At 45.2% G+C, this 12584-nt stretch overlaps 1 protein-coding gene across 1 annotated transcript; it reads right to left on the bottom strand.

The window, feature by feature from the left end:
• Nucleotides 1-3551: 3551 nt before the first annotated feature.
• On the bottom strand, nt 3552-5057 carry LOC136517576 (peroxidase 1-like). Its single transcript, XM_066511184.1, has 3 exons — nt 4773-5057; nt 4492-4680; nt 3552-4388 (listed from the first exon to the last, which is right to left on the bottom strand). Exons 1-3 carry the CDS (start codon nt 4977-4979, stop codon nt 3804-3806), a joined length of 981 nt encoding a protein of 326 aa, XP_066367281.1. The 5' UTR covers nt 4980-5057; the 3' UTR covers nt 3552-3803.
• Nucleotides 5058-12584: the final 7527 nt, after the last annotated feature.

Below are 12584 nucleotides of genomic sequence, written 5' to 3'. Positions count from 1 at the left end.
GGTAGTGTGTGACGAGCACCAGGAGTCGACCGGCCGGCGATTGAGCGCGACTGGACGAACCCGTCGCCTCTCGAGGCTCGGAGACGTTAGGGGGTGTCGAGGTTGGTGCGCGCGCGCGCGTGTCTCCACTCGGAGCGAATGCTGTGAAAGGGGTCCCCGTCCGTGGCGTTCGTCGGGCACGAACTGTTCAACAGTTTCGGCTCTCCGTCTCCTGATGCATCTTTTTTTTTGGTTGGTGGGTGGATGACGTAGCGGTCCAAGCAAAGGTTCCACACAGACAGTCTTCCTTTCAATGATAGCTTTATAGCGGATTTGACGAGATGTTTCGTCGAGGTTGAGTAGCTTCGTCACAGCACATGTCAGCTTTCCTAGAATTTCTTCCCAGTTCTAGGGGTACTTGTTTCGTTTTGGAGGGCAACAACTCTCTCTTGAGAAATTTCCACGGAACAATTGTAACGGACAACCTATTCAATCTGGAGCTTGCCCACCTTGTCCGCTTGTGGTCAAAGGCCGCCATGGCACTCTGCCCTTAGAGCAGCCACGCGGCATGAGAAAAATCGATGGTTGCAAAAAAGAGACAAGGTTGAAGCATTGTTTATTCGTTTTTCTATAACTCGTTTATTCATTTTTTTTAATGTTGCAGTGTGCGATGCTTAGATAAATGATACGGGCATCTTAAAAAAAAAAGATACGGCATCGATGCTTTTTCAGCCATCGGTGCTCGCTGCTCGGTAGTTAAAAAACGTTTTACTACTCTTAAGCCCGCCTGAGAAAATTTACGTGCGTTATGCATGGAGCATCGTGCAACGAAGCTTGCACACTGCAGCCTAGAGGAGCGATGCCAGTTTACTTGACATGAAGACCCTTTTTTTTTACATCGATGACTGCCATTGCGAATTGCGATTGCTCTTATGCAATCAACGCACCTCCATTGCCATTCATTCCATCCTACAAGGCTACAACCCAACACTTCCCTCAACAGAACCAGAGATCATAAAAATCTCGCCGGAATCGAATCCTAGTAGTGCCAGTGACCTCACACTGCTTCCCCCCCCACTGACGGAATCGCTTCTAGTTTGCAACTACTCCTATCTACGAGCATGTGTTATGTTCCTTTTTAGATCTTCGTGTTTCAAACTTTGAGAAATCTTATATGGTTGGTTATTTATTTTGGGAATTCCACATCAAGGAATTTATTAGACTTGCAAACGCAAATTGAGTATGTCGATTAAGTTCTTCTAGTGAAACTTGACGCCCAAAGTTCGAATCTCCCGGTTCAGGTGCCTGTATTTCCATTTGTTCTTTCAAACGTGGTCGTTTTCTTTTGCGGATCAAACGTGGTTATTGGCACAACGAGAATATTTTGGTTACTTTGTTAATTTCTATGAGGTTTGCCTAGTTAGCCTCTTGATGAAAACATTCAAAGAAAAAGTGTATGCGTGCATTCGTATAGATAAGCCTACGTCTACGTACATGAGTGTGGGCGTGTTGCGTGCATTATATTGTCTTCTTTGGGTAAAGTAAAAAAAGTACTTGCTATGTTGTGAAATATAAGGCATCAAGTTTGTTCTAGATCAAACTATACTAAGTTTGACTAACTTTATTGAGAAGAGCATTAACACCTACCATATCGAAGATGTAAGTTATGAAAATATATTTCATAACATATCTAATGATGCTAATTTTTCATCATAATTATTATTCTTAAAAAAAATAGTCGAATAGCACTATTTGACTTAGGACAAAATCAAACATATTTGAGATCATGAATTAAACCGTTGCTAACACTTTGAGGTTTCTTTTTTTTAGAAAACGGGTAGGACCAGGGGTGGACCCAGTACTCAAGGAGCGGGGACACGTGCCCCACTTAAATTCTTGGTTTCCAAATTTTATGTAGTTGTAGAGGTCTATCAGTAACAGGCTGCCAAGTTTTGTGCTAGTTTCGCCCCTATAAACAAACTGAACTGATTAAACTTCTCCAGAATGAAGGTTTGACTGGGGCTCACATGGCCGAAATCTGTATCCAATGGAGAGTCATTCCCTTGCTGCCCGTGATGCCCTCGCTTTTCGATACACGGGCGCAAATAACCCGAACAGAGAAAAGCCTAAAGGCAGCCTTTGTCTTTTTGTTTCCATTCTAGTATTCAGGCATGTTTGGATTTTTAGTTATACACTGCTATGCCAATCTATCTAGTATTATTCATGGCCCACTTCTTGTGCGGATTTGGTCTTTGCCCTTCCTATTTTTCTTGAGAATATATGTGACTTCTACATCATCAAACTCGCTCACCTAAAACCCAATGTCATCACGATGCTTCGCCTTCTTGTGTGAGGCCAGGATAGGAATAAAGACTAGTGTCAAGCTTTGGCGTTATTTCGCAGGGGGGCATGTGTCCCCATTCAAATTCTTGGTTTCGCGAACGCGCCTCCAGTGCGATGGTAGTGACTCCCGGTGGGGAGTGTGCCCGCCGGGTTCTAATCCTGTCCGGATCGCCCGAGTGTCGCACCGGGGATATTTCTCTGATGGGACCGAGCGTGTGTGGATGTGTTTAGTAGTGTAGGTGCGTGTGTTGCTCGAGGCCCGTCTTGAGATATCTTAGGCAGTCTCATTTGCGCTTGAGCATGCGATTAAGCATGGTGCCCATATATGAGTCTTATATGATAGGCCAATGCTCCTGGCAGGTTTCAAAAAACAAAAAAAATCTTGATTTTTAAAGAAAATATATCTTCTTTTGTTTCGCGATGTCGGAAAATTACATCCATCCAGGAGACCCCTTAATTAAAGAGACTGAAATTACATTGAATTATAGAAGAATCCCACGCCTTGATATTTCTTTTTTCGTTTTTTAGGTGCAGTGCCTTGAGGTTTCAGGGTCGCCCCGTGCTAACGGGCCTTGAATCAACAGAGTGGACCATGGCCTGATCCAAGTTTTTGCCGGGGCAGCCAGCTGGCGGGTCTGAAATCTAAGAGCCCAACCAGCCTTTTCCCCAACCCCTCGCGGCCTTGCGGCAGCATCAAATCTGCTTTAGATCTGACAAACTATGGAAACCACACAAGCCGCAGCACTTTTCTTCAAAAAAAAAAAAACTGCTGCGCTGCAAGTCTGCGGCGCCCCCGCTCCGGCGCTCCAATTCGGCGAGATGCCATCGGCAACAGTCCACGCCCTGCGCCTGCGGCGCATCCGTGCATGCTGCATGCCATGTGAGCTGCTGCTTAAGAAACTATTCAGGAGAGCTGCCCGTGCTAGTAAACAAATGCCGCCAGCAAGCATGGGCGTGGGGCAACGCTGCCACTAGCAAGTAGCAAACCATATATAACGCAGATGCCCTGAAACACATGAATGGGCGATGAGTACATTATTGACCGGTGTTCTTCTCCTCCGGCCACGGCCGCCGTCAACTTGTACTGGTCGAGCATGCGTGTCACCTTGTATGCCGTGCATGTGCGTCACAACTGGATCGCTGATGATGCATGGACAGACAGGCCGGCTCATTTTAGTATGTGCACGGCAATGGCATCTCGGCTGACACAGAGGCAGTAAACGGACAAATCAAAAAGGTTTATTGTATTTAAGTATCATGAGACCCTGATGGAGCTTGAAGATGATGAGGGGCAGATTTACATACATACATAGCTGTAACGAAAGGGGCAGATTTACATACATACATAGCTGTAACGAAATAATCAATCAATTGCAGTAAAAGAAAAGAGAAAGATCAGAGAAACGGAGGGTAACATTCATCATACATCTCTCAGACCAAAAGTGCCTGAACTGCACATACAGTCTGTGCCGATCGCCTTGTTAGTTGACGACGTTGCACTTCTTCCTGATCTCGCCCTGGCTGCCGGTGAGCACGTCGACGGCGCCCATCTTGAGCATGGACGCGGCGAAGTCGGCGAAGAACTCCTCCTTGTAGTTCCCCGTGGCGTGGCGGAGCACGTAGGCGCGGGTGAAGGGGTCGGTGAGCAGCGCGCCGTCGGAGTGGAAGAGGCCCCTGCGCTTGGCCACGTTGGCGAAGTAGCCCAGGTCGAAGGTCTTGAAGCTCCCGGGGTCCATCTCCACCAGCGTGGTGTTGTCGTCCAGGCTCGGGCACTTTCCGCGGAGGCGCGCCATGTACGCCAGGTCCAGCGTCGGGTCGATGTCGCGGGCGTTGTCCAGCCCCGTGAAGTTGTAGAGCCGGTCCGAGAAGGAGAAGCAGTGCGACGTGCCGATGGTGTGGCCGGCTGAGAGCACCACCAGGTCCTTGGTGTCCAGGTTCTTGGCGGCGAACAGCTGGGTCAGCTTCGTGAAGTTGCCCATGGGCGGCGGCAGCTGTTTGGTCTCGTTGGAGATGGACACCCTGCCGTCCCGCCGCCCCAGAGGGACCGCCCAGAACGGGCCCTTGCTCTGCGTGCGTGCAAACCAACCAACCAGTAAAAACAGTTGTAATGAAATGTGAAACAATGGTGTGGTGTCTGTGCGTGCATGCATTGCTCGATCGGTTGCTCACCAGCCACACTGCGTCCCTGGCCATGAGGGCCAGCAAGTCGGCGCAGGAGACGGTGTCAGGGCACGCCTTCTCCACCGCGGCCTTGACCCTCTCGATGAAGCTGAAGCCGCGCAGCGTCAGGTTCGGCTTCGCGTCCTTCTCCGCGGTGTTGTTCGCCGTGGAGTCAAGGAGGACCGAGCCGTCGCACCCCTGCACCGATCGGCGAGCAATGCAGGATGCAGGAATGGGGTTAGCAATATGCCGATAGAGCCTAGATGCACAGAGCAATGCAGTGCGTGTACCCTGACGAAGCAGTCGTGGAAGTGCATCCTGAGGAGCGGCCCGGCGAGGCTGGGCGCGGCGGAGAGCGCGCGCACCATCTCCTTCCGGACGACATCCTCCACGCTGGGGCACGACTGGCTGTAGAACTTCTCGTCCAGCTGCGCCACCGCCGACGCCGCCGCGAACGCCGAGAGCAGCAGCGTCAGGAGAGCCGCCCTGGACGCCATCTCTCTTCAGAGTTCAGAGAACAGAACGAACCAGGTGAAGCTCAGCTCGCTGATGAGGCCGGGAAGCTAGACGGAAGACTGCGCTGCTGCTGAATTGGAGGCCACGACACGGGGCCGCGATTTATAGAGCCGGGCCGGGCCTACGCCCGCATGTGTTAGGCTGGCTCGAGCTTGCATGGCTGAATGAGTTGAGTTGTTCTTGCTTGCGCTGCGGCATTTCGGGAATATTTGCTGTAGCAGGTACAGCGGCCGGACTACAGCAAAGGTAGGCCCTCTTTGCATAGATAATAATAATAGTTATCGACTAATAATTATATCTTTTGATCTAAATATTATAACTAATAAAAAAAACTAATTATTAGATGGACCTCTACATAAATAACTATCTTACTAGTTCGACCAGGCCATGTTTGTTTCTCGTAGATAATAGTTATCTGTTAATAATTAACTCTTTTATATCTAACCATATATAGATAATAAACTAGCTAATTGTTAGCTGAAACTCTAGATAACAACTTCTTACTAGTTAGACCAAATAAAATAATAACAACTAATAGGTGGATCAACAATCCAGCTTTATCGGTTAGCTGTGTATCCAAACACCCTCCCACGTAATATGTAGCTAGTCAATAGTTAGCTAGCTAATATTAGTTATGTGCTATTAATTAGCTAGGTAACTATTATCAGTTAATGGATCCCAAAATGACATAAATTAGATAATAGCAGCTAGGCATCCAAACACCCTCTAGCTAATAGTTAGCGAGCTAACACTAGTAGAGAACCGAGCTTTACTCCCGGTGGGAAACCACCTCTAGTCCCGGTTCCCCACCCGGGAGCAAGCATCCGGGACTAAAGGGGGGTCCTTTAGTCCCGAGTCAGGAACCGGGACTAAAGGAGGACCTTTAGTCCCGGTGGGTAACACCAACCGGGACTAAAGGTGCCTCCTCCCACCGACCGGGACTAAAGGTGCCTCCTGACATGCCACGATGGCCGGCACCTTTAGTCCCGGTTGGTAATACGAACCGGGACTAAAGGTTTTTTTTCTTTTTTCTTTTCTTTTCATTTTTTTTGTTTTCTTTTCAAAATAGGTTTTCAAAATCGTATTGTACGCTGCTAATTATACATTTATACGCGCATATAGTATGTTTCGGTTTAAGCACAATGAACGTATTAAATCACACAATTCAAGCATAGAAATATATATATATATATATATATATATATATGCATCGTATATATATTTACATGCATGCATGCATATGTGTATTTTACATTATATTATTTCATGTGCATATATTACAAAAGATTGCATTACAGTTGTTGTGACATAACAAGTTTCCTCTCATCCTCTAGCTTGGCTTCCATGGCAGTGTTGGGTCGAAGTAGAACTCGCCCTTGGAATCGATGACTTGCTCATTAAAAAATCCAGCTATAGACTCTTGAATTGCTTTGATTTGGTCTTGCCGTATGACCTTTTCCTTCAACCATCAAGTCTACAGGTTTGAATTAAAGGAAAATAAATTAATATATGTACATATATATATATAAAGACATAGTAACACAATCAATAATAATAATTAAATGAATATATAGTGTATTTTTAACGTACTTTGAGTCTCTCTGTAGGAGTTCTTTGGGAGAGCACCTTGATAAACTTGCAAACATAGTAACCACAGTAGTTGTTCCCCTGTTCCTGCCTTAGACACCACTTTACGAGAAAAAAATTTGTCATCCAATCTGGTGATCCGGTGAAAGCTATATGTTTAATTAATAAAGATGATGCGATTCAGGGGACTTACTTTCAAAGGGATTACATTCAGTGGCGCTTTGTATTTTTCCATGTGTTGCTTCTCAATAAAGGTTTTCCAAACACTGCCCAATAAAAAATTTGCCACATCATCAGATATAGTTAATCATCATGTTTGTGTGTATATATAGTTGCTAGAGATCCCGAAATTACCTCTGGATAATATCTATCATATCTTGGTAGTCTTGTTGTGGTTTTCTCATCGAGTCATAGATTATCAAGTGACTTTTCACCAGATCGATGTCCATCAATATCCAGTGATTGCTGCATGTGTTTATAGGATATAACGCATAACACTCATTAATTAACTAGAATCAACATATGAGCCATTAAGGATATGATCGACATGATTAACACTCACTTGAAGTTATAGGGAAAGAGTATATCCTTCTTGTGGCGTTAGTTCACTAAGAAGTTCATGAGGTTACTCTCTGACTCAGACTTTCAATTAGTCTTTGGAGTAATTGGGTCTTCGAATACTATATGGGGATCAACAAAACCAATTTCATTGCAGCCTTCCTTTCTGAGCTCTGTCATTGTAAATCTGCATATATATAGTACTTGTTAGGATAATTTATATGCATATACACACATATGATGAGTTTAATAATAGATTGAAAGAATTATTACTTACAGGCAATAGCAGCTAATGATAACTTTGTCCAGAGAGGTCAGGTGGCATAGTTGATGAAATTCTGCAAAGTCAACATACATAACATCATCGCCACGGAACCAATGTTCGTCTCTAATTCTGACACCAACGCAGAAGTCTCCACTGGTAGACGCCTGCATGTACCACTTGTTTAGCAGGTACATTTGCGTCCCCAGATCAGATAAGGCTTGAGGGTTGTATAGACTCTGGCCTAGTACAAATTTTTTCTTCCAAATATCAACCTCCGCCGCACTCTCAATGTTTCCATCACCAAACATCTGGTAAAGGTCGAGACCAGTCTCATCAAGAAATTCACCAAGGTGATCCAAATCGACATCTGGAGGTATGTTTGCCTGATGCATTAATCCTAAATTCGAACCATATTCATTACCAACAACTAGCGGGGGGATTGATTGGTGCGCTTGTTGTCCGAGTTGGGCAATGCCTTTTCCTACCCGCTTCTTTTTCTGTGCCGCCTCAATTGACTTGGTGAGAGTGCGGTCATAGTCTGATAACGTTGATTTGGACGGCTTACGAGATTCCCGCTGTTGTTGCTGGTAAGAAGTCACCTTTTTTCTTAGAATATCTGGAGCTACGAAGAAGTACGGTTTCTCCGGGTTTCTCCTTGCTTCTTGATTCATTTTAAGTTTGTCATAGAATCTAGACATGTCTTTTTTATATGCATCAGTTCCTTCTTCCTTCTCTTCAGATATTATTTTGGGAATAGCCCTTGGTTTCACAGTGGCTTTCTTTGCAGGCGGGGATTGGTTCTTCGTTTGAGGGGTTGGCCTCTTGCTAGGCTTCTTGGTAGGCGGGGGCGGGGGAGGCGTTGGAGACCTCCTTGGAGGTGTTGGCAGCGGCGTTGGAGACCTCCTTGGAGGTGGCGGCTGCGGCATTGGAGACCTCCTTGGAGATGGTGTAGATGCAGCCTCGTCTTCCAACATAATGTCATCGTACTAAGCACTATGATGATCTGGCGATTGAACAATTGGATTTAGGTTGGGGGAGGATCTGCTACAAAAAAAAGGAATGACATATTATTATGAGCAGATTGTTAATTATTTAAGCCAATACAAATTAATGATGTAGTGTTTTCATCCGCACGTACCTATGGTGAGGTAGTTCAGGAGGAGGTGGAGCCGACATCCCTGGAATGATGATGTAGCGCTTGCGCCATAGAATGAATGTCTTCTCCGCTTCTCCTAGAGTTTTCTCGCCATCACCTCCAGGAATGTCAAGAGGCAAATCACTAAAACCTTTTTCAGCTTTATCTACCGAGATGGTAGCATATCCTTCTTGGATTATATTCCCATGAATCCTTGGTGTCTTGGTTCGGTCGATAGGATTAACAAGACCGATAGCCACCTTGATTGTAGAATTCTCCTTCAGAATGTGTAGCTCACACGTTGTACAAGGTTCAGTGACGTCATCCACAGGGAAGCGCAGTCCTGTGTCCCCTTGATTTGGTATCTCCGTGGAAGCGCAGCTGCTTTTCAACTGAACAGATTAGCTAATGTTGATTTCTGGCTCTGATGCCTGCTTACTTGCACTCACTGCTATTTGCACTTGCCTTCTGATTTCCTCCTGCATTCTCGCTTCAAGGTTTTTTTCCCGCTCCTGTGCTTCACGCACCGCTTCCTCCAATCTCTGGAGCCGCTCTGCCTCTTCTTCCTTCTTTCTCTGGTGACTTCTGTAAGAAGGTCTGTCCTGAGGGAATCCATGCTCCCACGAGACACTTCCTTTGCCTCTAGTTCGGCCACCATGTTCAACAGTCCCGATGGCGTATGTCAGCTCATCCTTCTCTCTGTTGGGCGCTCCCACAAGACACTTCCTTTGCCTCTAGTTCGGCCACCATGTTCAACAGTCCTGATGGCGTATGTCAGCTCATCCTTGTGTGTCTCAATATACGGATCTACCAAAGAGGAGTTCTGTAGAACTGTGTAGTGCGCTTTATTGAAATAATCATCATCCGTACCAATATATGTTTTCCTCCCTAGTGTCCCCTTTCTGCTTAGTCTCCCCTCATGTCTCGATTCAGGAACACCAATCGAGTCAAGGTTGGGAATAAAGTCAACACAGAACTCAATGACCTCTTCTGTTCCATAGCCCTTGGCGATGCTTCCTTCTGGGCGAGCACGGTTGTGAACATATTTCTTCAGGACTCCCATGAATCTCTCTAAAGGGAACATGTTGTGTAGGAACACAGGACCGAGAGTGAAAATCTCCTTGACTAGGTGAACTAGGAGGTGTGTCATAATATCAAAGAAGGAAGGAGGGAACACCAACTCAAAGCTGACGAGACATTGAACCATATCATTCTGTAGTTTATAGATCAGTTGGATCAATTGCCTTTTGAGAAATTGCATTGAGGAATGCACATAGCTTCACGGTGGCTAGACGTATATTTGGAGGTAGAATTCCTCTTAATGCAACTGGAAGTAATTGCGTCATGAGAACGTGACAGTCATGGGACTTTAAGTTACAGAATTTCTTCTCTGGCACATTTATAATACCCTTTATATTCGAGGAGAATCCAGATGGTACCTTGATGTTGTTTAAGCATTCAAACATGATTTCCTTCTCCTCTTTGCTTAGAGTGTAGCTAGCAGGACGTAAGTAATGGCGTCCATCATCTGTCTTCTCTGGATGCAGGTTGTCTCTTTCTCTCAAACAACGCAGGTCCTGTCGTGCTTCAAATGTGTCCTTAGGCTTTCCATACACACCCATAAAGCCTAGCAGGTTCACACAAAGATTCTTCGTCAGGTGCATCACGTCGATCGAGCTACGGATCTCCAGGACTTGCCAATAGGGTAGGTCCCAAAATATGGACTTCTTCTTCCACATGGGTGCGTGATCGTTAGCGTCTTTTGGAATAGGTTGGCTTCCATGTCCTTTTCCAAAGACGACTTTGACATCATTGACCATATCGAGTACATCCTCACTGGTTCGGTTGCGAGGCTTGGTCAGGTGGTCTGCCTTCCCTTTAAAATGCTTGCCTTTCTTTCTTACGGGGTGATTTGCAGGAAGAAATCGACGATGGCCAAGGTACACGACCTTTCGACATTTTTTCAAGAATACACCTCTAATATCACCGAAGCAGTGTGTGCATGCATTATATCCCTTGTTTGACTGTCCTAAAAGATTACTTAGAGCAGGCCAATCATTGATTGTTACGAACAACAATGCTCGCAGATCAAAGTGTTCCTGTTTGTACTCATCCCACACACGTACACCTTCTTTATTCCACAAAATGAGAAGTTCATCAATAAGTGGTCTCAGGTACACATCGATGTCATTGCCAGGTTGCTTCGGGCCTTGGATGAGCATAGGCATCATAATGAACTTTCGCTTCATGCATAACCAAGGAGGAATGTTGTAGATACTTAGAGTAATAGGCCAAGTGCTATGACTACTATTCTGCTCTCCAAAAGGATTGATACCATCTGTACTTAAAGCAAACCTTAAGTTTCTTGCGTCATTTGCAAACTCCGGGAATTCTCTGTCGATTGCTCTCCACTGGGACCCATCAGCAGGGTGTCTCAATATATTGTCTACCTTACGGTCTTCTTTGTGCCATCGCAACAATTTTGCATGTTCTTTGTTTTTGAACAGACGTTTTAAGCGTGGTATTATAGGAGCATACCACATAACCTTGGCAGGGATTTTCTTCTACGGACGTTCGCCCTCAACATCACCAGGGTCATCTCGCCTGATCTTATACCGCGACGCATGGCATACCGGGCATGCATCCAATTTCTCGTACTCTTTGCCACGGTATAGGATGCAGTCATTAGGACATGCATGTATCTTCTCTATTTCTAGCCCCATAGGACAGACAACTTGTTTTGCTTCGTAGGTAGTGGCGGGCAATTCATTATCATTCAGAAGCATCTTCTTTTGAATTTTTAGTAACTCTCCAAATCCCTTGTCAGATACACCATTCTTTGCCTTCCATTGCAGCAATTCTAGTGTGGTTCCCAACTTTTTCTGCCCTGCATCACAAGTTGGGTACAACAATTTCTTGTGATCTTCTAGCATCCGCTCGAACTTGATCTTCTCCTTTTCACTTTCACATTCTCTTTGTGCGTCACGAATGACCTGAGAAAGATCATCAGCCGGCTCATCTTCTACGGCTACCTCTTCTTCAGCTTCTCCCATTGCAGTATCATTGAAGCACGCAGCATCGGGAATAATATCATTGTCGTCCCATTGTTCTTCTTCACCTTCTTCCATTACAACACCGGTTTCTCCATGCTTTGTCCAACAAATATAGTTTGGCATGAAACCCGACTTGAACAAGTGTGAATGAAGAGTCCTTGAGCAAGGATATTCCACCGTATTCTTACATATGGCACATGGGCAGCACATGAAACCATCGCGTTTGTTTGCCTCGGCCGCACGTAACAAAGAATGCACGCCGTCAATAAACTCTTGGGAGCGGCGATCAACATTATACATCCAATGACGGCTCATCTGCATTACATGACATAAATACCATATTAAAACCTAGATCATAATTAATTATTTATATAACATGCGTGCCACCACAAAAGATACAAATTTATAAAAGCATCGCTACAATGTAGACAATCCCAACTACCACTAAAAGAACTAAAGCTAAAATACATTTCAGGAGCAGTAGGATTTCACGACCAATCTCAACTAAAACAGACAGATCCCCCGATTGTGCAACATCTTTGGGCTTCTTCTACTGGATCACTGCCTTATTAGCCGTCGTATCTGCCTGTTGTGTAAGATATTTTTGCACGAGTCCAACATACTCTTCCTCCCAGTAGAAGCCTGAACATCGTCCACTGCCATCCCACTGAAATTAAAACAAAAAATTAGAACTTTAATCACAACCATCATGAAAATAGGTATAAACTAATCATAATCATTAAATACGATAAAATAACTCACATTGCGATCCGGATACTTGTAGAAGATACGATCCTTGTTGGGACCCTCCTTCACTCGGTACTCCATCACAATCTTCGTCTCATCACGACACTTGCCGCATGAAATGAGAGGGAGGCCCGGCCTAAGTCGCTTTGGAAACCCATGAGAGGCCGAGGACCCGGAAGCAGTTGCCATCTACTCTCTATACTCATTTTTTAATACACTATAAATTTCTCCTTTTATAAAC

Source organism: Miscanthus floridulus, chromosome 17 (genome assembly GCF_019320115.1).
Source record: "Miscanthus floridulus cultivar M001 chromosome 17, ASM1932011v1, whole genome shotgun sequence".
Taxonomy (NCBI): domain Eukaryota; kingdom Viridiplantae; phylum Streptophyta; class Magnoliopsida; order Poales; family Poaceae; genus Miscanthus; species Miscanthus floridulus.
The sequence above is the reverse complement of the archived record's forward strand: the minus strand, read 5'-3'. Positions and strand labels throughout refer to the sequence as shown.